The 25,100-nt window shown below is 51.6% G+C and overlaps 8 protein-coding genes across 8 annotated transcripts; 5 read left to right on the forward strand and 3 right to left on the reverse strand.

Annotated features, from left to right (window-relative positions):
• Window positions 1–349: 349 nt before the first annotated feature.
• On the forward strand, window positions 350–1,315 carry CTHT_0064110 (uncharacterized protein; the record flags this gene model as incomplete). The annotated part of the gene is made up of 4 exons (XM_006696654.1): window positions 350–373; window positions 478–662; window positions 719–1,137; window positions 1,188–1,315. 4 exons carry the CDS (start codon window positions 350–352, stop codon window positions 1,313–1,315), a joined length of 756 nt encoding a protein of 251 aa, XP_006696717.1.
• Window positions 1,316–1,586: 271 nt separating this feature from the next.
• CTHT_0064120 (uncharacterized protein) lies at window positions 1,587–2,710 on the reverse strand (the record flags this gene model as incomplete). The annotated part of the gene is made up of 4 exons (XM_006696655.1): window positions 1,587–1,758; window positions 1,811–2,475; window positions 2,554–2,608; window positions 2,703–2,710. The coding sequence occupies 4 exons, from the start codon at window positions 2,708–2,710 to the stop codon at window positions 1,587–1,589; spliced, it is 900 nt and encodes a 299-aa protein (XP_006696718.1).
• A 1,296-nt stretch (window positions 2,711–4,006) lies between these two features.
• Window positions 4,007–7,197, reverse strand: CTHT_0064130 (uncharacterized protein; the record flags this gene model as incomplete). Its single annotated transcript, XM_006696656.1, has 2 exons — window positions 4,007–4,114; window positions 4,171–7,197. 2 exons carry the CDS (start codon window positions 7,195–7,197, stop codon window positions 4,007–4,009), a joined length of 3,135 nt encoding a protein of 1,044 aa, XP_006696719.1.
• Window positions 7,198–11,201: 4,004 nt separating this feature from the next.
• On the forward strand, window positions 11,202–11,648 carry CTHT_0064140 (uncharacterized protein; the record flags this gene model as incomplete). The annotated part of the gene is made up of 1 exon (XM_006696657.1): window positions 11,202–11,648. One exon carries the CDS (start codon window positions 11,202–11,204, stop codon window positions 11,646–11,648), a length of 447 nt encoding a protein of 148 aa, XP_006696720.1.
• Window positions 11,649–13,133: 1,485 nt separating this feature from the next.
• Window positions 13,134–13,922, reverse strand: CTHT_0064150 (uncharacterized protein; the record flags this gene model as incomplete). Its single annotated transcript, XM_006696658.1, has 2 exons — window positions 13,134–13,765; window positions 13,820–13,922. 2 exons carry the CDS (start codon window positions 13,920–13,922, stop codon window positions 13,134–13,136), a joined length of 735 nt encoding a protein of 244 aa, XP_006696721.1.
• Window positions 13,923–21,330: 7,408 nt separating this feature from the next.
• CTHT_0064160 (uncharacterized protein) lies at window positions 21,331–22,428 on the forward strand (the record flags this gene model as incomplete). Its single annotated transcript, XM_006696659.1, has 2 exons — window positions 21,331–21,534; window positions 21,586–22,428. 2 exons carry the CDS (start codon window positions 21,331–21,333, stop codon window positions 22,426–22,428), a joined length of 1,047 nt encoding a protein of 348 aa, XP_006696722.1.
• Window positions 22,429–22,964: 536 nt separating this feature from the next.
• On the forward strand, window positions 22,965–23,672 carry CTHT_0064170 (uncharacterized protein; the record flags this gene model as incomplete). The annotated part of the gene is made up of 1 exon (XM_006696660.1): window positions 22,965–23,672. The coding sequence occupies one exon, from the start codon at window positions 22,965–22,967 to the stop codon at window positions 23,670–23,672; it is 708 nt and encodes a 235-aa protein (XP_006696723.1).
• A 763-nt stretch (window positions 23,673–24,435) lies between these two features.
• CTHT_0064180 (uncharacterized protein) lies at window positions 24,436–24,975 on the forward strand (the record flags this gene model as incomplete). Its single annotated transcript, XM_006696661.1, has 1 exon — window positions 24,436–24,975. One exon carries the CDS (start codon window positions 24,436–24,438, stop codon window positions 24,973–24,975), a length of 540 nt encoding a protein of 179 aa, XP_006696724.1.
• Between the last annotated feature and the right edge of the window lie 125 nt (window positions 24,976–25,100).

Genomic DNA, 25,100 nt, shown 5'->3' on the forward strand with positions numbered 1-25,100 from the left:
AACGGCAAGGCAAGCCAAGATGCCAAGCTTTGTGGCAGGTTACGCGTGTTAGCGCTTGCCTGGAGCTCCAGCCTTAGCCTGGCGGCAGAACAGGCGAGCTACGCTGTAGTGCACTGGAGTCTAGAGTCTGGAGTTGGAGGTCCTACATCAACACCAAACCAACGCCCGACCTCAGCATTGCTCACCACGGTACCGCGACCCTTGGGTGGACCCTTTCCTTGAACCCATCCAACTTCTGTTCCCGCAGCAACCTCGAGAAACGCTTCCCCGAAGGCCCAATCTACCCCGCCATCGTCATCCTCGTCTATTTCACCCTCCCCTCCTGCTCCTGCCCCAGTAACCAGTCGCCATGGCGAGAAGATACGATTCCCGCGTAAGTCGGCTCCCTGTTGGCGACGCCGACTTTGTCCTGTGTCTGTCGAGCGCGCAAAATACTGGCCTTGTCGGGGGCGAACGGAAGCTTACCCAACCGTCTAGACAACCATCTTCTCTCCCGATGGCCGTCTCTACCAGGTCGAGTATGCCCTAGAGGCCATTTCCCACGCCGGCACTGCTATTGGCATTCTGGCTAAGGATGGGATTGTCCTGGCTGCCGAGCGCAAGGTCACCTCAAAGCTGCTCGAGCAGGACACATCAGCAGAGAAGCTCTACGTGATCAATGAGTCGGTATCCCTCTCCCCAGTCATCTCTCTTTCACTTAGGCTGACGCTCTCCCCAGCAACATGATCTGCGCTGTGGCCGGCATGACAGCCGATGCCAACATCCTGATCAACTTCGCACGGCAAGTTGCCCAACGGTACCTGCTGACCTACAACGAAGACATTCCGTGTGAGCAGCTGGTGCGGCGGCTGTGCGATCTGAAGCAGGGCTACACACAACACGGTGGTCTGCGGCCCTTTGGCGTCTCTTTCATCTACGCCGGTTGGGACCCGCAGCGTGAGTTCCAGTTGTATCTGAGCAACCCCTCGGGAAACTATGGCGGGTGGAAGGCGACTAGTTCGGGCGCCAACCACGCGAGCGCCCAAAGCTTGCTCAAGCAGGACTACAAGGAGGACTGCACGCTCGAAGAGGCGTGCGACTTGGCTGTCAAAGTGCTGAGCAAAACCATGGACGCGACGAAGTTGAGCAGTGACAAGAGTGAGTACCAGACTCTCCATCGACGCCGGACGTCCGCTAACTTTGGACAGTCGAGTTTGCTACGGTGGGCAAGACCAAAGACGGCAAAATCTACCACAAGCTATGGAGCGCCGAAGAGATCACGGCGCTGTTGAAGAAGCATGACCTGGCCAAGGACGAGACGACGGAAGAGAAGTAGGATAGAGTCCTGCGTCATATTGACCGCGCGGTAATAGGACTGCTTTTAGTGCTGTCTGATGTGGACTCCTGCCAATATGCCTTACCGTTCCTGCTATGCCAATGTCCCAGGGTATTCCGATTCCAACCGTGTATCTGATCTAAAACCTGCTTACTATAGCTTATGCTATGCCTTATGAATACTGGGAGTAATAATTTTTCGGGGGGTAACAATACTTCTTACGGATCGAGCAGGGAGATTGCCTGGAAGGATCTGCGTCAGCACGCCTGAATTACGATCTTATTTCGTTCAGCTCAAAGCCTACATTTCTGTCCTCTCCCCTTCCCAAGCTCACAGCCTCCTCCTCGTCCCTAACCCGTCCATACCTCGCCGCCGCCGCCGCTTCCTCGATTGGCAGCGGCGCAGCATAGGGCTCGTTGCAGTAGGGGCTGGTAAGCCGGGGCCTGTGAAACATTAGCATCTCCAAGGTCATAATCAAAAACACGGTATACATACCAATATCTCCTGTAACTCCACCACCCGATCGCAAACCCTAATAGAGCACCCACCGAAACGTCCCACACATCATGCCGATAATCCTGCGTCCGACTGACTGCAATCAAAATCGCCCCAATCAACGGTGAGCCGCACACCATCGCCTTGATAAAATCACCTCTCACCACAACAGCTGACCTCTCCTCCCCCTTCTGTCTAAGCACAAACACCTTCGCTTGCCCACACAACCACAAACTGAGATACCCCAGTCCACAAAACGCAAAACTGCTGTGTCCACTAGGGAAGCTGCGCCACCCGTCCTGTAGGATAAAATCATCATCCTGCGTGCACACCTCAATTCCCACCAACTTGTCAGTAGGTGTCCCCTTGGCGGGGATACACCTTGCCAGTAAATCCGGCCTGGGCCTGCCTACAGCATTCTTAATCACCTCCGTGACGAAGGGCGTCAAGATCATGGCGAGCAGGAAGGGCATCAAGCTAAGGTGGTGGTTGCGGGCGGGGGCGCGGCGGAGGAGGTTGACGATGGTCATGACGATCATGGGCGTGGCGAGGGAGTAGAGGAGGGCTTGGCCGAGGGGGACACGTTCATGTTCGGCGTGCGGGAAGGAGATGCGTGTGTCGTGGAGGGTGAAAAGGCGGTGGAAGGGGCGGGCTGTGAAGACGAGCTGAAGGTCGCAGGTTAGTTGGATGTTGTTCTGAAGGTGTATAAGTTCAGTCGTCGGATAGATCGGGTGAGAACCTACATAGGTATATCCCAAAAACAAAGAGATAAATCCAATATAATCAGACGCATAGCTCCTCTGTAATATCATGTCAGCCCCATCCGGTTCTTGCAAGTCATTTCCTTGAGTTTGGAACCTGCCCTCCAGAACCGCCCAATAGCCCCCATTACCTCTCCATTCCCACCTCTTGTTGACGCCATCTCTCCCTACTCAGAGAAAAAAAAAATCGGAGCAACGGCAAGTTAAAAAGACGGCGAGCAAAAGTCACAAATCCAATGCCCAAAATTCCGTAGGGACGAATCATTGGAGGAAGCAAACGATGTTAGGAAATCCCAAGAGATGCTGCGGAAGAAAGTAGGGGAACTGCTAAGGTTTAGGCAGACCATCCAACACAGGGCGGCCCAACAACTTGAGGCGAGAGCAAGGCTGGAGAAAATGAACTTGTCAGGCTGGTTTCAAGGGTCCGCCTGACCCTGGGGAAAGGCCCTGCTGCCCCTGCCGGGTTGTTGGGATCACCCCGCGATAAGACTTGGCTTCGGGAACGGTGGGCTTGGCGGCTGGGGCTAGGTGTTCGTCTCCACCCACTCGTAGCCTTCGAACATCAAGCTCACATCACAACGACGGCACAATGGATTGTGGGAAGCGATCATGATAAAGCCAAAAAAGCAGGGAATATTTATTCATTCGTCCCTTTATCATGATAACATACTTATCAAGTATGCGGCTTCCATACCCGTCACTTTGCACTTGGGTAAGTCCCCCAATAACTTCATGCACGATGCACTAAACACCATTACCCTCGCCCTCGTCACCAACCCACATGCTCGCTCGTAAAGAAATGCCCATCTCATTCATTGTTTAGGTATCAATAATCCACAGCCAACCACTCACTCAGTGAATCAACTCAATCAAGCCAAATCAACCCAGTCAGTCAGTCATAGCAAACACACGTCAGGAGTAAAAAAATGTACGTTGATACAGCCGCCTGCTCTGCTCTGCATTGCTATGCCATTCCCGCCAGACTTGATGACCGTGAAACCTTGGGAAATAAAAGGCCAACCAACCAGATAATACTTCGTACGTGTAAAAAGAACCCGCCATTGCAAGTACAATCCCATCCATTACTTCCTTGTCCATCCATCATGTCAACGAACCAACCATCCATCCGTTTCACACGCATGATGCCATGCCCTATAGTGATAACCGCAATCACGGCCATACCGTACAACAAAGTAAGAAAATCTGGAAGCAGCCATCTCCCAAGCGCCCAGCGTGCTGATGACTCTGTGTACACACTCGATTGAGGAAAGCATATACTTGGGCCCGTCGAACAACAGACCAAATTGCTCCCGGAACCCAATACTGCTGAGGGCGAAGGATGTAAAGCCCGAAATGATGCTGTATTCGTACTCTGATCTTGTTTACTTGACGTGAAGAGACAACGATTATCTCTCAAAGATGTGGGGATGCTGACTCAGGATTCCTCTTCAACCAAACGCTGGACTTCGTCCTGGTTGAGCAGGATGCGATGTCCAAGCTCGTCAGGCTTGTAGCCATCGCGGGCTGCGCCAAAGTCGAGGATCTGCAAAGACTTCGTTAGCAAATCGTTCGTCAAACAAAACTCATTGGATGACATACCTCAAGATAAGTAAGGTTCCCCCTCTGAACAGCCGCCACACACCGGCGCCAGTCAAACTTAACCTGCCAGACGCTGTTGAGATCGGTAAGAAGATCCTGGACGCAGTCGCCTGTCTCGATATCCCACAGCTTGACCGTTTTCTCGCTGCCGGAAATGACCTTGCTTCCGTCATGCTGGAAACATGTGATGGCGCCGGTATGGGCGTCGAGGACCTTCTTACACTTGCCCGTCTCGGGATCCCAAATCCGCAGGCTACTATCCGCGGCGGCCGAGACGAGCCTGCCCTCGCGAAGATCCAGAAGGCCCACCAACATAGAGTGGCCTTCAAGGTTGTAGAGCATCTCGCCCTTGTTGAGATCCCAGATCTTGACGGTCGAATCCATGGAGCCGGAAATGCACCGGTTGCGTCTGTGATCCAAGACAACCGAATACACCTTCTGGTTGTGACCCACAAGTGTGTGCAGCAGCTCGCCTGTGCTGATACGCCAGACGCGGACTGTGGTGTCATAGCTGCCTGACACGAGGGTGTCTCCATGAGCGGCGATAGCGCGAACGGAGTGGTTGTGTCCGGACAGGATCCGGATAAAGTACGGGCACTGCTCGTCATTAGGGGGCGGCCCGGTCTGGATATAGCGCCGCGAGCCCGGCTCGGGTAGGCGCCAAATGCGCAGTTGGCTGTCGCGAGAACCCGTGATGATCAGCGGCTTTGGCGGCATCATGATGGGCTTACCATCAGCGTCAACCTTGCCGGTATCAGAGGGCATGAGGATCTGAAGACAGCGCACAGTACTAGTGTGGCCGTAGAAAGTGTGCGTGCATTGGCCCTTCTGGATGTCCCACACACGAACTGACCGGTCCGTGCCTGCAGACACCAGAGTGTTGCCCTCATACTGCAGCGCCCACACACCGCCCTCGTGACCCTCGAGCCGTTTCCGTAGCTGGCCTGTCTTAGTGTCGTAGACATGAATGAGCGTGTCGTCACTGCCTGTAATAATCTTGTCGTCGTCAAACTGGAGACAGGTAATGACATGGCGAGGATGAGCAGCAAGAGCGATATGCCTGGGCTTGGCGTCTCCGCTCATCCAGCTTCTGCGAATGAGGTAGTGGCGACGATAGAGTGACTTGAACAAGTGAAGCTGCCGTAAGCTCGGAAGACCAATGCCGGGATCAGGGACAGCAAGCGCGGCGGCATTAGCAGCCGAAATAGGGCCTTCAAACTTGAGCATCTTGGCAGTCTGCGAGTTCTTGCCGTCAACTTTCCCGTCGACACCAGCGCGACGCTTGGCCGCCCGCTCGTTAAGACTGGTGAGGGCACGCTTTCGCTTAGCTGCCCTAGTCTTGGGAGCCGGCTCAATCTTCTCGCTCTTAACAACGGATTGCATGAGCTCCGACTCGCTAGCCGTCATCCGGTCGGGCTTGGTCAGATCCCTCTCGTATTCATAAGGCCCATAAGGATCCTGCCAACCCCAGCCTTCCTTAATGGCCCGCTCAAGTTCCCCCGGAGCGAGGACAAACCCATCGCGGTCAAAAAGCTCTTTCCAACCCCTTTCGTTGCCGTCCACAATTCTACGCCAATGTTTCGACACCTGTGCAGCGCGGCACAGGTCGCGATGATCGAGATAGGAGAGAACGTGCCAGCTGAGCTCAAGCGGGAGCTGCTTGAGGAAATCCGTTTTCAAAGCTGGGTTGACCACGTCAGCGACGACATGAAGAGTATTCCTCGAGCAACGCCGGAGAAACTGAAACATCATCCATGTTTTCAGCTTATCTGGCATAGCATCGAAGGTATTAAGCATGGTTGCGGGATCCACGTAACGGGGACGGCCAGATCGTGATCGCGATATCGAATTTTCGTAGTGGACGGGAGAAAGATCCATAGGCCCTGCACCGTCGTGACTATCTTCGGTGATCTGAGTCTCATCTGCCCAGTTTTGCCGAGAACGCACTAGTTGAGTCGAAAAGGATGTCTCGTAGTCGTCGGCATCGTCATCGGCGTGGCTTTGCAATTGAGCGGCTGCTAACGTAGGTGAAAGTCGCGGACTTGGCAAACTGACATCCTGTGCTGCTACCGCGTTAATGCTTCGCCTAGAAGCTGGGCTGCGACCAATGCTCAGCGGGTCATCGGTCGCTTCGAACGGCCGAAGATCGGTATCTGTAATGGGTGGAGTGGCAACATTGCTGAATGCTGCTTGGGAGTCATCCCCAGTCGGACTTGCTGCGTCATAAACGGCTGTAGATTGGCTAACACCCGTATCAAAACTGTCCGTAGGAAAGGGACGCATATTCGTGGATCGGCTAATGGCTAATTCGGAGTTATCTGGAGTTGTAAAAAGTCCAGAGGGCCTGCGTATGGCCTTTTCGGCCTCTCGACGAGACCCACGCGTAGCAGCACGACGGAGCTTGTCTGGCTGGGCATACGCGATGAGTGCGGGCTTAGCGGCAGCAAGGCGCGAACTCCTAGTAAGCATGGGGGTGTGGATAGGCGAAACTGCCCGGATTATTGATCTGCGCGACCTACGCGGCTGTAGGAGCTCTGGAGGAGGGACGGGAGTTTGCGAGGCAGCCGCCATGGGGCTCTCTATACCGGGCTCGACTTTTATGTCACGAACGTAGTCGGTACTCTGTGACCGCCGAGCCTGAAGTTGGGCCGTCGTGTGAGCAGGAGAGTGCACAAAACCAATGATGCCACCCGCAGTGCTCACCTGAGAATCCAGAATGTCGTCCTCTTCTTCGTCTTCATCCCAGCCCACTGTCTGAAAATCGTCGATCTCGAACGTCAATCGTTGCAGTTCGGGCGGGGTGGGCTTCGAGGCAAGGGGATACTCTTTGGAATCGAGCGAGCGGACGTCGCGAGGTTCGCGGAGAAAAATAGGCGGGTAGGACCGCTTTGTTGTGGTTGTGGTAGTGACTGTTTTTGTCTCGATGCACTCGTCGGCAAACTGCATCATGCGATGTGTGACGGTGGCCTCGTCTTCTTCGATGGTCATCGAGACCTTATGACTTGACCGTGACCGGCGGGCCTCCATGTTTATTTTGGCGAGGAAGGGGTATAAGGCCGAGTCGCGGGAGCTGAGGGGGTTGTGGAGAGTGTAGTGGGTGGTTGGGAAGGCTGAGGCTGCCGAGAAGGGGAAAATTAGAGGCTTGTACTCCGAATATGTTGCAGCCAAGGCCTGTTCAACGTCGGTCAAACTGACTGCTGGCGTCGCTAGGGCCGAGAAAAAAAATGAGTTAGGGCTGTTCTGGGTCGGTTCAACGCGTCCCAGACACGGAGCGGCCGACCGTCTTCCAGAGCGTGTCACACCCAAAAGGAGTCCTCCGCCAGTTACCGCGCGTCCAGCAAGTCAAGGCCGGTGTATCATGGTACGTATCCCCCCACTGCACGTCACGATAAAAAACAGCGATGGGTGATGTGGCCGATCAGGGGCAGACGTCGAAAGTCTCAAATTCACGGAAGATGAGGCCAGTGGGGTCGCTGAGTGCACGCTTTTGCCCTGGGGCGTCGGTCGGAAGCAGGACTCTGGGGACAGCGGCAGTGATCTGGGAGGCGATCCGGGTTTCTAAAAGTCGGTTTCAGGCTGGCCCATCCACGAGTCGAGAGAAGGGATGGCGTACAAGAGATTGATAGATAAGATGCAAGAATAGTGGGCAAGAAGTGGCTGGAAAGGGCCAGGTCTGTCCGGCGTTGTAGGTGAGGGATGGAGATAGAGATGGTGAGAGCGGATGGCTCCTGCCCTTTCGCTGAAGTGAGGTGACGGTTGTGAACCAGGAGTCAACCGAGAGGCAGGACGCAGGAAGCAGCGCAGGAGGACGCAGGAAGGCCATGGCCCACAGATCCACTGCTTCCCTCAGGGCGGCCCACTCAGGCCAAGACCTAACTTGGCAGCCGCCAACTCGCTGCGATTCGCGAAGCCCGTGCCCACCGCGCCTACCGTGCCACCGTCATCCCGTGCTTCCAAGTCGCCTTTTCGGACAGAAAAAATTCAGCTGCAGGCGGCGTGACATAGCACGTCGGCCACAACGGCCATTCACTCGAGTCTATCCATGTATTGACGGATTTAATTGGCATTTTGACTGAACGGTCCTCCCGAGGCTCTTTTGTGGTTGCCCATCGAGGACCCATTCGCTAGAAGCAAAAGTTTGCTTGGCCACGTCTTTGTCAGGGAAATTGCCTTTCCCGTCCGCCGTACCCCGTTGCTCCACGTCGCGCCGCGACCCCTGAGTGGGGGCGCACCAGCCACCTGGAGCCTGCACAGCCCACATCAACCCAACGCTTGGAACCTCAAACCCCATGGTAGAGCGGGAAACATCTGCACAGTCACTTTTCAAGGGCCTTTCCTACGTACACAAAGACATCCCTAACAGTTTTTCGCCAATATCTCTCTGTCCTTCAATTTTTTCATGACGTCTACGTTTGCTTTTAGTTCAAGGTTCGGGTGGGGTCACAGCACGCCAAGCCACGCGGAGGCGGGGCCACGGATCTCCCAACCAGCCTTGTGGATCTCGAGATTGCGCTGGTTACATCCGCCGATGAAGTGTTCTCTTGGGAAAAGGCATGATCGCGATCGGAAGGCGCAAACGTAAACAGGGGTTTGCACGGCCGAGTGTGACGGTTTGCGAGCTGTCGAGATCCGATCGACGATCTGATGACGGAGACCGAGGCATCTGCCGTTCTGTAGGTAACCCAGGGCTTGTGGGGTCATGGCTCGGGAACACCGTAGGGTCCTGACTCGTCCGGGTCTCTTGTACTCCGATCTCCATGATGTCGGTTTCTACGGTGGCTAGCCCATATTGACGACTTCGTACTGGTGATCAAGGTTGCCGTTTGATCCAATGCTTAGCTGCTGAAGCACTTGTTTCGAGTTCTTCCAGATCGTCCCGAGCAGCCCTTGGCCAAGCCCTGATCAAACCCAGTCTGCTCAAAGCATGCGTCGCTTAGGCCAAAACTAAGGACGAAATCACCATCTGCCAAGTAAGATGGTGTTTTCCCACCATTGAATCTCAGTAAAGTGGCGCATGCGAAAGTCGATCACAACTGTAGGTGGGAGCAACGATGACTGCTCCTGCTTTCGTCTTCTCTCGCGCCGGCTGTTTGCTCCTTCCCGGACAGATGTCAAATCTGCAGGCAGCCGTTTCACTGGGGGACATTGGCTTCAGGCTGTCAATTGAGATGCGACGCGAGAGGTGATGAATAGAATCTGCTGGGAGACAGCTATAGTTCTTTAATACACATTTTACATCGTCGAGAGCTTTTATGCACGACTTCTAGGCAGTCTCTCTTGGGGAATCGAATGCTCTTCAAACTTTCAGTCATGGATATCCAACCAGAAAACGGCTGGTTCACCACAGCGGTTAGACCACAGCGAGATTTTGAGCTCCGCAAAGTTCTGTTTGGCGCTACTGTAAGGCAAACTGGCACCAGGAGATGGCTGGCAAATTGACTGACATACGAATAAGATCAGCCAAATATTATATGCCAGGTATATTACTTCCGCCCGAAGAGGCCTCTGCTTTCTTGTCTGCTATACTCTAATGATGGCCTGCAAATCTAGACACTCCTTTCCGCCTCACTGTTTCCAGGTCATCCCGATCGACAACTTCACTTCTCGTTCTTTTACAGACATGGTTACCGGGGGTTCGCCTCTTCAGGTTTATGAGAAAGAGCTCCTACGAGACGAAGGCTTTTCGGTGTTTCTACGGCATGGCGCCGACTACGGAGTTAGCCGTTTCTTGGGAATTTTGGTAAGAAAAACCTTGAAGCTTGAGTACCTGGCTAACATTGATTCCGAAAGATCGACGACATTTTTCCCCTTCTAGAGAGTGAGCAGCTTGTCAGCTTCCGTATCATATATCTTAAAGAAAAAACATGGGTACAGGACAGCCTTTCTGAACATTACACAATCAATTTGAAGTATGAGTCCGATGGAAGGTGTGTGATCGATGTCTGGAGGGCTGGGATTGGAAAGATCTCCACCTCAACAGGTAATTCTGAACTGTGGATTCTGGGAGATTATCTGAGTCGTCTTCCATCGTGGAAGGGTAAGCCGCCTGCAATCTCATTATTATCCGTGATGGAGTGCTAAATAATACAGACAACAAGAGCTGGACATTAGCTTTCCACGTCAAAGAACGTCCAGATGATCCTTTGATAGGAGTCTGGAAGTTTGGTCAAACAGAGTTCAATGATGCCAACTTGATACTTCAGCAACAAAGCGAGTATACGTATGACAGAATTATCAAGTTCGAGTGAGCCAAACTCTCTCGCACGTTAAATCATTGGGCTAACTTCATCAGCATCATACCACCGTCTTTTGCCATTCCGGAGCGCCCAGCCATTCAGGAGCATGTGATTTCCAAACTTCCCGACCCGGTGGACGAGACGGTCCTTCAACCAGAAGGTGAATTACAGCATCACATGGCAGCTGATTCAATTCCAATCCCACAGCCACAAGCAATGCAGCAATCAGAGGCAGACATCGAGCTCAGGCCTTTGTTTGGGTGTGAGAATGAGCCTAATTTTGCAAATGCATCCATGCCTGAATCCGAATGTGAAGTTCCAGCTGAGCCTGATCCACACCCTGAAGTTGAACACCCTCTTAAACATGAATGTGAACTTCAGCAGCAGCTTCAACCAAAGCGCCAAAAACGAAAGCCGTCCAAACGTACAGCCGAAATTTACAAAAAAAGAGCAAAGCGCAACCAATCATCAAAGCTAGCTCAAAAGACTCAACGCTCCCAATCCCTCAGATCAGCCAAGCAGCCAGCCAGTATGCAGAGAACTTCTGCAGAGCCGGCTGCACCAAAGAAACAAACACAAAACAGGGGTTCAAGAATTGGAGCTCCCAAACGGAAGCCGAAGAAACCTGTGGTGCGTTTACGTTTTAAGCGATCCTTACCACTGCCGAATCCAGTAACTGATAGATTACAGCAACTAGATGACATGCTGTCCAGTTTGCCAGCAACACAAGTTATTGGGGACAGTCAATCTCTTGGTCTGTTAACTCAAACGCTTAGCCAAAATCAATCACAACCCATGCTGAAAAAGCCCCGTAAGAGGCTCACTAATACCATCTGTTCTCCAACCCCTGAGACCTTTCCCCTGCTGGACGGCGTACAGTTGTCTCCCGAAGGCATGATCCTCGAAGAACGGAACATTCTCCCTCAATCACAGCTCGAATCCCAGGAAAGCATGTTCGGCCAAATTCAAGATGATGTGTCAGAGATGTGTCTCAACCCTCGTTGCATTCCTGCGTCACAGCTTTTCCGTCCGGATAGTCTGCTGGAGTCGCAGGCTCGTCAGCAAGACAATCTGATCGGTATTGCGCTGAGTGACGATGATGAAAGGATCATTGAAACCACATCTGAGGCAGAGGAGGAAGAAAATTCGGTAACTGAGGCGCACAAGGAGTTTCGGTTCTCGCCGCAGACTGTCGAGCGAAGAAAGATGATGTTTTATGAGATTCCGAGCAGTGAAGATTAGGTGGTAAATGATACAAAACGGTTTCCTGGAGGATGCATGATACATGGTTTGCAATTTATTTGCTGGGCCGACGGATATATGGCTGATCATGATGAGTTCTAGTGAGATAGAATTACTTTTGGCCAACAACAGGGCTTCTTGCTAGGTCGTTGCCTATCAGATAACGATTAATGATGCTATAAACTTTTTGGGAGAGGTCATCATCGTGCGCTCATTGTTGCATGTGTGTCGAGAGGATGGTGGCATACCGTCTGAACTGTCGGCTCACCCCGAAGGTTGCTGGGACAATGGTGAGATGCCTTGATGACTCATCTCAACGATAAAGTCTCCGAAGGCGTGACACATTTTTGTTTTTAAATGCCTTAACAGAAGTATGTATGTCTGAAGTATGTTGCCTGATCTACGAAAATTATGAGTATGGGCTTGGGTATGGACTCTGTCTTGTAGCTACTGTTTATTTACTTACCCCTGCCAAGATCGCCTCTTGGCATTTGTCTTGTGCTCTCTTCATCAGGTTTGAGGGCCTGCCGAGTTACTTGCAACATCACCCGGATGGATAGACTGCTACTGATATGTTACTTAAGATGAGCCGAAATTGGCCAAGGTATATCGAGGACTTCCTCTTTGATATTCAAAATGATGGATCAAGGAACACAAGGGCAAAGAGAAACAGAAGGGGTCACGTCACCACTCGGGCATCAACGAAAGAGTGAGCGAAGATGGGTGGTGCTTCCAACGGATAAAGGAAGAGTGGAAAGGACATCAGCGTTCATACTAGTATTGCAGGAGATGATAGCAAGGCGGTGATGCTATTATTGGACTCAATGAGGTTCTAAAGGACTGAGAGATTTTTGGGCAAAGTTCGATCGCAAAGGCCTTGTTTAAGATTTGGACAGTCAGATCGGTGAAATATCCTTCCATAATATTATTGCGGTGTTATTCTTAGCATGGATGCCATTTCACCTGAAAACCAAGTCCCTGAGTTATGAAGCGAAATCATGAGGCCAACATGCTTGGAGCCAAAAACATCGAGAGGTACAGACTGCAGTTCATACGCTTCCTCATTGCATGCCGTTCTATTCTTCCCATCGGTAGACTCGTCCAACTCGTTTGTCATAACTATTTTGATATCCCAATATTCGTGGAACGATATGGATGCATCCAAAAGACGAAGATCCCAAACCGGACCTTAAGGCCAAAAAGCAAAACAAAACCGCAGAAATAAAATGTGTGACATGCAAACGCCATATCGGAGCGAAAATAAGAAAACACGAAACGAAAACCAAGAGGCTAATGCAAAACGTGTGTCGTGGATGGGATGATGTCAGATCCCTCTGACCAACGGAGGGGGGAGATATAAATAACCACTCCCACCCTGCCAACAGGATTCATTTCCCATTTTCATCCTGTGTGATGCCCTAAACCCTGGGTTAAGCATCTTCCAAGATGGCAATTCCTTGAATGCAAGACTCCAAGGTCCACACCTCACCCATAGAACCAATAGTAAGTCGTATACGGCACACTCTGCGCACCAGCTCCGGCAACCTCGCACTTTTGTGCTACCCCTCCGGCCGTAATAACCCGGTAGACTTTGCTCACACCTTGTGACAAGCCCTTGCCGTTATCCCCCAGCTCCAGCCACGAGACCGCCCCAGTACCGAGGATTCCCTTGTCCGCATTCCTCGGGGCATCAACAGCGCCGGTCTTGGCGACGCTAGCCTTGAGGTTGGCTATCTTCAGGTCGAATGTCGGTGTGGACTGGGCATCGAAGAAGTGATGGCCTAGAAATTTGATCTCTGGGAGACTGTGGAGACGCAGAGAAGAGGGCTCCGGGAACGGATTAGCTGGGTCGGCACCGAAGTGCACTGTTGGCAGAGGGTTCAGAGGGAGAGGGTTTGTCCACAGCAGAGTGGATGGGAGCTTATTCCAGACGATGGGGGAAAGGGTGTTACGACCAGTGGCGGAGGGATGGAGAGATGTGACGTCGTAGAGGACTGCCAAGGCGCCGGTCGCTTTGGCTTCGCCGGTTGTCGACTCGCAGGTGTAGTTTTGGATGCCGTGGCCAAGGGCGATCTTTTTTAGTGTTAGTGTCGGGGGCGGCGGAGGGAGTTCTGTGCCTGATAGATGTTAGCTGTTGAAGACCAGATAGTCGTAGTGCCGGTGAGACTTACCACCACCAACTTTAGGAAGTGTAAGAGTTGCGGGTGGTCTGCAGCTTGGAGCAGCAAAGCCTGCAACCGCAAATGAAGCAAAGAGCTTCCACACGGAAACCATTGTGATGTATGAAAACAGTACTTCAAGAAAAAAACCAGAAGGCGTATCCGATGTAAGTTAGACTGCTTCCAGAGCAGTTTTCTTCTAAACTACGTGACTTGAAGAGATATGTAGAAGTGGATGGAAGCAAATGAACTCAACCCAAAGAAAGGAAAATGTTAAGAGTTGTGGTGACCAAGCCTGCCGATGGACTGAGAAGTTGAAGATGGGAAGACTCCAGGCCTTATATCTCCTTGCACCACAATAAAAATGGCTTGGAGTAGTGAGCAGGGCTGTGGTCTGGGAATCCGTAAGAGGATAGCTCCTACAGCTCTGCCAATGCCACTCCGAGATCAGAAGTCAGAACTAAACTCCGAAGATGTGGGATGAATAAGGGTTAGTAGAAAGGGAATGTGCAAACGGAGCGAGGAAGCAAACGGGGACATATACTGGATCTTAAAGAACGGACTGTGGGAGTACACTTGTACATGCACGAAAAGCGAATCCACAAACCTGCAGTGGCCCGGGTTCGTCTGTCCTTGTGATGCGAGCGCTCAGGAAGTACAGGCCTCACTCAAGGAAGGCTTCGTAATCTGGAAGGACGGAGACAAGGAGACAAACGGGACCCGTCGGCGCGGCGAGCGAGCAAAACGGCGCTTCCGTCAGCGAATCTCTGGAAGCTCTGTGGGGAAAGACGACGGCGGCCAGACAGGGGGACGGGAAGATGCAGGCGCTAAGGCGGCACGGCCGTACGTACCCAGCATGCCACGTCTCGAAAGCTGCACGATGCCCCCAGAACGTTCCATCGCCTGCGAAGCATCGCATATGCGAAGGTCAGTTCGAGATGAAGGGTTTGCGCAGACAAGTGCGGGATCTCTGCGTTCCTTGTGACAGTCTGTTGTGCTAGTTGATAACATCGCCGACTCCAAGGACCTTTGCTTTAGGCGCTGGATGTGGGTAGCGCAAACCCCTTCGGTCCGCGGTCCGGGGCTAGCCCTGTCCAACGTCTTTCTGGCCGGGACGGGCTGGTGCACGTCTTACATGACTCCGCCGCTTTTCATGTGGGCTACTAATATTATGCTGATGTAAAATTGGCGAATTGAAGATGAATTTTGGCAACGCGCTATCACGATTTCTAAACAGTTCTTCCAAGCCCCCGCTCCCGGACGCAACACAGTAACCGCCTGGCCTTGACGATAGGCCGCCTGACCTGGGCTGTAAAATGAGGGTTCGCCCAGCGCTAGAGAACAGAACAGATTGCTGGTTTCTGGGTTTGGTCCGCAGCCACGGCGTGGGATCCCGAGAACGCCACACAGAGAAGAACCAGGCAACGAGGCTTCAGCTGTGACTGTAGTAGAATGATGAAAGCAACAGTCTTTCTCCCAACAGCCTTCTGAATTAACATCGAGCTGTGCGCTCCTCAATAGTTCGGTGCGCGGGAATGAAAGCACCAAACACGCGAGCGTTGCAACTGTTGTGGACTCCACAAAGTATAGGGCGGCTAACAGATCTGGCTTGGCTTCTTGGCTGGTGAGCTGTTAAACTCAACAGATCAAAGAAGCTTGTTCTTGTTTTGGCATAGTCTGTGCGTTATCGCGCTTGTTGCGGCCAAACCTTAAAATTTTTTTGTATGTCCGTCGCTTTGGCTCGGTTACAACGTCCGATCTTGATGCTTTGAGATCTTCGCCGTGGATACCTTTCTCGTAGTCGTCTCGCTGGGCTCTGCATGTACAATTGGAGCACTTCAGCGTACATTGAGATTTCTTGTCAGCCCGCTTTGTGGCCTGTGATTTATAGGACATCGGTGACAGGGGCGTCCGCACCACCTGTCCGCTGCAACGAACGTTCCTGACTTGCTTCATCCGACCTCCACCTCTCTTCACCACGAGCCCGACAGCATTCCATGCATACTTGCTCGTTGACGCTATAGATTCTTGGATCTGGAAGCAGTAAAGGAAAGTTCATGAGCGACCGGATAGCTCCGTCCTCCATGGCATGGAGTCATGTCCGTGTTTCATGGAAATGGCTTGATTCTCCCCAACACCTTCTATCCTTCCTTTCGCCTGTAGGTGTAAGGGAACAGTTGTGACCTTCTAGATTTGGGATGATGACAAAAACAAGCAAGGATCTACATCACTATGCTAACAATTACCGATGTTGAAACCGATCACGCTCCAATTTAGCCTTAAGATCAATGAAAGGCAGTACACAATCTTTTAGAACAGCAGCTGAGGATTTCAAGATGGTGATCCTAAATGCGAGCATATATGTGTCTTCCGCAAGTGGCAAGACAACGCAGACTCGAGTGGCTAGTCTTCCATTGTCCCGAGACTTCGGGAAACTGGAAGCATTGGTAGCTTTCCCGACTCCCCATCGCAGATCCAAACACAAGTTTCTCGAAACCTTTTCAAAACCGAAAATATCCGTTTCAAGACCGCTTGTAAGGAAGCCTATCCGCACAGACACGGTGTTTCGAAACATCACCATTAAGCAGCCTTGCATTCAGCTTTCTTTCCTGTGCCGGTCGGATATGACTTTTTGACTCCAGCTCTTACATTCGGACCGGTTCGCAATCTCCGCGGTCCAGCGTGGGGTACACTGCCGGCCCCGGGTAAGGCTCTGGAACATGTATGCACTGACATCATCTGCGATTTCGATCGCCCGCAAGTGTTCGTTTCGAGGTCTTTTTACCCGGGTTTGGGTGTAGTGCTGCTAACGTGCGTTTACTGGGATAAATTGGGTTCTTCAGATCTTTCTCTTGGCCTTGTCGGCAGAGGAATGAGGCTTGAATAGTATACATGCTGCCTTGAAATTTCTTTACGTTAGTCTGACTATGCTCCATGCTTCATGGCATTTTGAACGCTTCCAATTTCCTAACGAAGTGCTTTCGGCTCCGTTAAGCAGGATGTCGCCTAGGAGAGGAATCTCCAAGCTTTCTTTCTCTGAAAAAAATGCGAATAACGCCCACATCCAGGACCAGTCACCTCACCCACGTGGTCATCAACATCCCGGCAACTTGCATCATGATGTCACCCTGAATATCATAACACAAACATCGATGATCGAACGTTTATGCGAGCAATCGGTGTTTGCACCGCCACTGCTTTCCTAAATATCCTTTGCTGGGGTCTGGCGTAAGATGAGCCAATCGTAGAGGCGGCAGCGCAACACTCGGCGCTTAATTGATGGGCTCTGGGCAGTCTGACCACCACCATCGCCAATTACACGCAGCAACTTGCATTTGGGACCAGTGCGATGGGTGTGGCGATCAGCTCTAGGCTTTTGGCATTGAACCGATGGGATTCTTTGTTGCCTGTTTGATAGTTAAGAACCAAGCCGCGTGGATGTTGGCCGACTGTAGCAACCGGGATACTTTCCGCTGTGGGGCTCTTAAACGCTAGAGACGCGATAGCCGCGCTTTGGCGACGGGCTGTCAGCGTGAAGGGCGTTCAATAACATGATCCTTCTTCACGAGGCCAACGAGACTGCTTGCTTGCTGACAACGAAACCAACAGATATTTGGGTAATGAGGCCGAGCGCGGTTGAGGTGCCAGGCGTGTTTTGCTAGCGGTGCCGATTGCGACTGGTGGAGTGGTGTTCATTCTTCCGCTTCGAAGAGTTATCTCTATCCCAATCATGCGCCAATGATATCTCACGCTGTGAATGATAGGTCTTCTGGCCAAAGATTTCATAGCCACGTACATCGAGAGATGAGGAGGAGGGAGCTGTCACAGCGCTGGCATAGAGCCTTCTGTGCTCGCATGAGGCTTGCATTTCTGCAAGGATCTTACACACTTTCACTTGCTCTTGCGGCGCGACAGTTTCCCGAAACCACTTCCTCCAGTGCCCCCTCTCCTCCTTTAACAACCCACTTGCTGGCCGCCTAGGCCCTAGAGCTTTTTGCACTCATACCAGCTACTTGAAAAATAGAAAATCCCAACTCGGACTTTCCGGCTCAACCAGGGACCATCAGACAGGACAAACCATCCCCATTCTAACGTCCTCCCCGCTCTCTCTCACGCATAACTCTACAATCTCGAACGATGCGCACCCCTGATGACGAAGAATGAAAATAAGAAACCTCTGTATGGACATCTACATACCTTACTCTCTCCCTCCTAGCCCATCTTTTTTTTCCCCTACATCTCTTCCCTTCTCTAACACCACCCCTTTTATCTCACGGATATACTCCGGTTATCCTTCTTGCGTTTTCCTCGCGTGTACACAGGTTAAACTAGTCAGTGCATATTTACCTTTTGGCCGCTGGTGTCGTGGGCACGACTGAGCACCGTTATGGGTGATACGAGTCGAAAATGCATTTCAACTCAATTCGATTCTTTCACTTTTCTTGAACCCGTACAGGTCCATACCATCGTGCCACTTGAGCGCGATATCCTGCCCATCAGTCATTACATCAAAGTCAATCAATATCACCTCAGGGAATATTGAACACGCCGGTAACTTTAACCCAATAACAATTGTTGGATGCAAAAAAAGATGGTGATGTGGATGGGAGTATTGGGCGTTGCCCTGCAGGACACGCGGCCCTGAGGGAATCTGTCAAGCACTATGAATGCCGCAGAATAACAACACTCTGCCTTCTAAACTACACACGCGTGAGGGCGAATGAGCATGGTTCTTATATAAGGTCAAGTGTGCACCTGACCTCAGTGGAGCACAGGCTGACCCAAGCTGGTCAGCGGTGACCACACCGTGGTCACTTGCAGCTAACAACAATGTACCTGGTGATGACTAGGTTTTATTGATACCATCAAGTTAGTTTTCTTAATCTTTAACTCAGTCGTGTTGGATGAAACCAACCTTATCTTGCCAAACCTCTTCTGCACTACGTCTAAGCGAATCGTGAATGAAAAGCAAGCATGAGGCTCATCAATGCAACATAGTTCAGCTCGAAGAATGTATTGACCTTGATGTCCTCATGCCATTTTGTCACACACATGGGGCAATCAAGAGATTCTCTTCACCGATATGTCCAATCTCTCCCAAGCCAGGAGAAATTAGATTGGGCTAAGCTTGAAAAAAGCTGTAATCTTGTGAGACAGCAAGATTTTCACCACATCTGAATTGATGCAGCATGCATCAACAAAGTCAAGCAGTGCTGAGTTATCGGAGGCCACTAATTTGATGTACCGTTGATGCGCCGAGTCAGGGTGGTGCTATGTCTATCTTGTTGATGTGGATTATGATAAGGGCTTCGGGACCAGCCGTTAGTTTACGTTTGGGTGGAAGTTGTAGGAGCTTATTGCTCCCAAACAAGTTGGTTTCTATACAGAAAGCTGGCGATACCTAGGTGGAAAAACAGACAGTGCTCTGATTCCACTGATATCTGAAGCCAGCCTAGTCGATAAGTGCGTTCTTTCCGGAGAGGTACCATTGAGCCAAATCAGTGCTCCAAACATGAATTGGGTGTCAGCACATCAAACAAGGAAGACCAGGCTTATTGTTTGCTCGGTCTCTTTGACGTTGATATGCTGTCACACGGACACGGCAGTCCAAGGAAAAGGGGTGTCCACTGTTACCTATGCCCTTGTTATATGGCGAGGGCGGTAAAGCCTTCCTTAGACTTCAATGGGAGATTATCAATTCTACGCATGATCCATCCAATCTGGCATGGTACTGCGCTGGCCCGGATGATATATACGCACGATGGCCTTGGACGGCAGAGAGATTTTTCGACTGTTCCTGCACCATCTCCATTACTTCAAACCTCTGGAGATATCTGACCAGCGACCTCCCTCTTTTGTGTCTTGATAGCGAGAGACTAAGGAGCATAGAGCGTAATGGTAACTCTGTGGAGTTTTTGGGTATTCCAAGCAAACAGCGCAGTATGGAAAGTCAACACCGTTCACGGTTCAAGATGACGATAATTACAAAATCGTTTTGCTATGTCAGTTTGGGCTCCAACCTGGAAGACTTCCGATAGTTACACTTGTTAGGAAGCATACTCGCGAATTGGATCTTGATATATAAAACCTAGTGACGTTTTTTCACGTACATGATCCAAACGAATTATCTTTAAAGCCAGGCCTCCCTTAGACCCAGACATCATTTCGAAACGATGGTTTACAAGAAAGGATGGTCTTCGCCATCCCAGTTCCGACGTTGGATTAAGATCTGAACAAGGCTGTATGTCTTAGGCTCTATCAGAAGAATTGAGCCTTGCCTTCCTCCTTACCTTCCTCCTATCAAGAAAACTTGCCTGTGCCGGATAGACACTGTCGAGTATAACCTGCACTTTGTGATTCTATTTTGAACAACCCTATGGTAAGGCCAGTAGTCATAAAGCCTTTGGTATTCAGACCAACGTTAATAATATCGAAGGACGAAGATATAAAGTTGTCATTTGAGAATATGGAACGCCAACTCGATGGATATGATTGGATTGCGTTTTGGGTCCTGGTTTTCCTTGAGCTTGGAGCGGATATGCCAACATTAAGCAACTATCAACGGGAGATTTGGTCTCTGTGGACTGAAGAAAAGTGCTGGGATGGCTTTCAGGTAATTTGAAAACTTCGAAGAAACACCTTCCTGGTTAAACGGATAGTTGAAGCTCATTGCTATGTTAGTCGAATGTTCAGGGGCTGCTTACGTGCGACTTAGGCACCAGCTAGCTATAACCCTAACCCTGGCTGCCGAGATGAACGATTCCGGCCCCACGTTGCAAAAAAGTGCCCAACATCAGATTTCGCAACCGAACCGCATTCTCAAAAACTAATTTTGGCCAGCAGCCCGAAAACCAATCCAATGGTTCAAAGGAACACCATCTCGAGATCGCTGCTCGGGCTAGTCAGCACCGAGCGCGAGGGTAGCGGGAATCGGAGGAGGAAGCGCAGCGATTTCCGAACCTCGGCTCTTACTCTTTCAAGATTGGCCAGATCTTGTTGGGTGACCTGTACCCCACGCGCGACCCCGTCGGCGCGAACATAAGCGCATCTTACCGCAACTTCCGTGTCCACACAGCCGCAGCAGGGTCAGACCTGTCACAGCGACGCAATCGACGGCGATACAGGCTCCACGACCTAGGAACGCAGCAATACGACAGGCTGGCGGTGCGAGCAGGTTCGGACCAACTGGCGCCAGTGATTTGGATTGCGGGAGCCCACTTTTAAGAGCCGGGAATCTCCACTCCCCCGCGACAGCGAAAGTGGCTTCAGAGAAAAATGGTGGTTTAAAACACGGCCCGATCCTTCCGGCGTGAGGTGATGCTCCTTACTTGTTTTTGAGCAACCTCTGTTTTTTTCTTCTTTTTGGTTGTCGTCGCGGTTCTGTCGTTGACTTTGTCGTTGTCGTCCGTTTCCTGCTATTTGGCATCACACTCCTTGACCTTCGGGCAGCATCTCGACGTCCTTGACATCATACCGTCCCTCCCCAAAGCCCGCCCCTGAGTCCCAACGGGACTGTTGTCAAGATGGGTGTCGGCACGCTCTCCCTCTTCTACCCCGTATTCCTGCCCATGAGCGCGGCGGCTGTGGCCTACGCTGGCCACCGCGCCATGCAGGTCGACTGGTCGATAGTGGTGCATCAGTTCCTCACTGGCCCTGGCCGTACGAGTCGTATCCTGCTGTTGATCTTCATCATCCTTAACTGGAAGAGTTTACCGCTGGCCTGGACGGTACGTTGCCTTATTACGATGCCTTCACGTCATAGTTACTAACGTCAATAGGTCCGCGTTTTCCACACTTTCCTTTACCACCTCTTCCGTCGTCCCAAGTCCCTCCCGCAACGTGCCCTCTTCCACTACAGTATCGCTTCCTCGCGCACATCCCTGCTCGAAACAGACTATAACATTCACAAGTCCAACAGCACCTACTTCGCGGACCTAGACGTTGGCCGTTCCCATCACGTCACTCATTTGCTTGGTCCCGCGATCCCCATCATTGCCAACAATGAGAAAAACAAGCTCGTTCTCGATAAGGAGGGTAAGGTGGTCAAAGGTAGCTTCGGCATTGGCTTGGGCGCAGTTTTCTGCTCCTTCCGTCGCGAAATTGCCCCGCTGCAGGGATACGAGATGTGGAGCCGCATTCTGGCGTGGGATCGCAAGTGGTTGTATATTATCACGCACTTCGTGGTGAAGGGCAAGGTCAAGCCGACGAGCTGGGACGGCAAGAAGGTGGGTCCAACCAGGCCAAAAATCGTCCGTAGCGAGGACGGGAAGGAGGTCAAGGACGAGGACTGGAGCAAGTACATTTTTGCGACGGCCATCTCGAAGTATGTCTTTAAGCTGGGCAGGTTCACGGTTCACCCGGCGCTGGTGATTGAAGCGGGCGGTTTCTTGCCGGAAAGGCCTGGTGAAGGATGGAGGGGCGGTCCTGAGGGGGTTGGTACCCCTGATGACCTGGGAGAGATTGATGAGAATGGTGAGTGGGATTGGAGGAGGGTCGAGTATGAGCGCAGGAAAGGCATGGAGTTCGCGCAGCACTTTGCTGCGTTGGATGGCATCAACGCGCTGTTTGATGGTGGTGAGGATGGTGTGGTTGGAAGCTTCCCTGGTCCGCTAGGCCTGTGAAGCCCCAAGGGGCTTGTCAAGTGATAGCCTGAGGTATTTTTGAATTACCTATTTTGCCCATAATACTAGACTCATAGACTTAGACATGCAATGGTCGATTAGTGATCATAGAATCTGTCCTTTTAGTCTTTTGAAAACCCAACGGTTATATATAGAACATTCGTTAGATGTATCTATGCACATATCGAGTGTTGACTGATCTCCAACCTCGGCACACAACCGGCTTTGGTGCGTCGGCGCCCACGGCAGCTGTGGGCCTTGTCCGTCTCTGGTGTCCACCGACCCGGGGGCCTGGCCTGGCCGTACTAAACCACGGGGATTCCCTTTCACATGCCTTGAATCGGATTTCCGTCGATCTCAATACTCAAATCGAATTGAGTTCATCGCAACTTTTTTTTTCCATTACCAGTTCTAGAAGCTACACTGCAGCCTCATACATAGATACATACCTCCTTATAAAGTCACACGTACCACGCCATCATTAGGATCAGGGGTTCAGTCAGCTCACTACTTCACTGCAAGTTCTCGCTCTCACAATGTCAGAAACACAACAACTCCCATCAATTCAACCATCAACCCCCTCCCCAGCCCAATTCATCCCCCCACCACCTGCGAACCTCACAACCGCCAACCTCCCCCAAGAAAACGCCCGCGCCGCCGCCGCCCAAATTGCCTTCTTCCGCGCCATCCCCTGGTGCAATGCACTCTTGTCCCGTCCGCGCATTGTCATCGACCAGTCAGTCTCCCGCCAATTGAAGCCCCCGACCTCGGGGCTGGATACGCTTCTGTCTAAGACTCTCAACACGTTGAGTACCATCCCGGCGTACGTGACTTTTTATGTTCTCCCGGAGACAGCAGAGGATCTGATCGGAGAAGTGCATTCCCTCCTGGCGCTGGGGCATGATGTGAATGGGTGGGAGGGTATTTGTCATGGGGGGTTGGTAGTCACACTCATTGATGAGGTAATGGGGCAGGTATTTGCTGTGAACAGGAATTCTGGGAGGCTCAAGGGAGGGGATGATGTGATGCCTGTGACGGGGTGGTTGAACACGAGGTTTGAGCGGCCCGTGAAGACGGGGAGTGGGAGAGAAGGGGATGAGGTGAAGGTTGTGCTTGTGAGTGCGAGGTTGGTGAAGCGCGATGGGAGGAAGTTCTTTTTGGAGGGCGAGGTTAGGGCTGATGAGGGACGGGTGGTGTGTGCTAGAGGGGAGGCGTGTTTTGTGTTGGTGAAGGAGAAGTTGTGAGCTTGGGAGAGTACCTATGGATGTGAAGGGTAGGGTTATGGATTGGAAAAGTGTTGGTAGGGGAAGGGGCCATGAGTTTGAGAATTCGGTTTCGGCGTGGAGGATGGCAAGATCTTGATGGGCGAGGGCAAGGGGATATGTTTTGGTTTGTGAACAAAGCTATTTGGCATACATTCAATGTTTTCGGCCACGCCATTGGGCAAGATCGTTGTGTTAATGGGGGCCATCAAGGCTGGTAATAATATCCCAGCGTTGGATCGGCTGCTAGCAATAGCGACATCCTGTATAAAGTGATCTGTTAAGCTTCTGTGCCTCCTTTATACAGAGCATAAACGCACGGCACTTTAATATCGACATCACCTGCCCAGCCGGAGCACATCTGCCGATCTTCCTTGTCAACCTTTCGGATGGTACCTTATGCTGCACCCCAGACGGCTGAAACGAAACGGCGTAACGGCGCCAGGGGTTGCCAGTGAACCCTAATCTGGGGGAAATGCTAGTTCGTGGTAGCACGGAAAGCGGTATCGGTTCTGGGACAATGGTGAATTTCCACGAATCCTGGTTTGCAGGCATGAAGAGAGAGGGAGGGGAAAGTTGTGTTTTCGGATGTTGTCCTCCGTTGGCGATGAGTTCAGAGGTATTTAAAAGATGTGAAGGGCTCGAGTCAAAAACATCATTTACTACTAATTCTTGAGGTTCAACAACGTTTGCGCATTTATCATTGACCTCACTTACACTTCAACACGTTCAGTAAACAGCCAACATGCACCTCCCAACTCTCTTGGCGGCCGCCCTGGCCTTCACAGCCCCCACCTCCGCCTGGCTCACCTACTCACTCCAACGCGTCTCCAATCCCACACCCGACCAACAAGACGCCTACAACCGCATCACCGCAGCCATGGACAAGGCCGTGGCACGCTACAACCGTCTCGCCCCGCGAGCAAACAAATACATCACCGTGCAATACGTGCCCAGCGTGCAAACCGCCGATGGCAACATCAACGGCAACATCCGCTTCGGCTCGAATCGTGCCTACATGAACGAGCGAACTGCGCTGCACGAGATCAGTCATACCCTGGGTGTCGGCACACACGCATCCTTCGATAGGAAGTGTGCTGCGCAGGACTGGCCTAATGCATTGAGACTGCTGAGGAGCTGGGATGGACAGAATGCTAAGATCAACTGCGGTGGTGGGCATTTCTGGCCGTATGGGTTGAATTATGATAATGAGTTCAGCGAGACGAATGCGGATCGGCATTGCTTAATCGTGGATGCTATGATTCAGGATGGGTTGGGGAGGTGAGGGAGTGTAGTGGGGGATGATGCCCGTATGAGGAGGGGAAAAAGGGGTAAAAAGAGAAATCTGGCAGCAATTTGACGACTCTACATGACAATCTAATATATCTGTGTTATACAACATCTAGAGGA

The sequence above is a fragment of the Thermochaetoides thermophila genome (genome assembly GCF_000221225.1).
Source record: "Thermochaetoides thermophila DSM 1495 unplaced genomic scaffold scf7180000011821, whole genome shotgun sequence".
Taxonomy (NCBI): domain Eukaryota; kingdom Fungi; phylum Ascomycota; class Sordariomycetes; order Sordariales; family Chaetomiaceae; genus Thermochaetoides; species Thermochaetoides thermophila.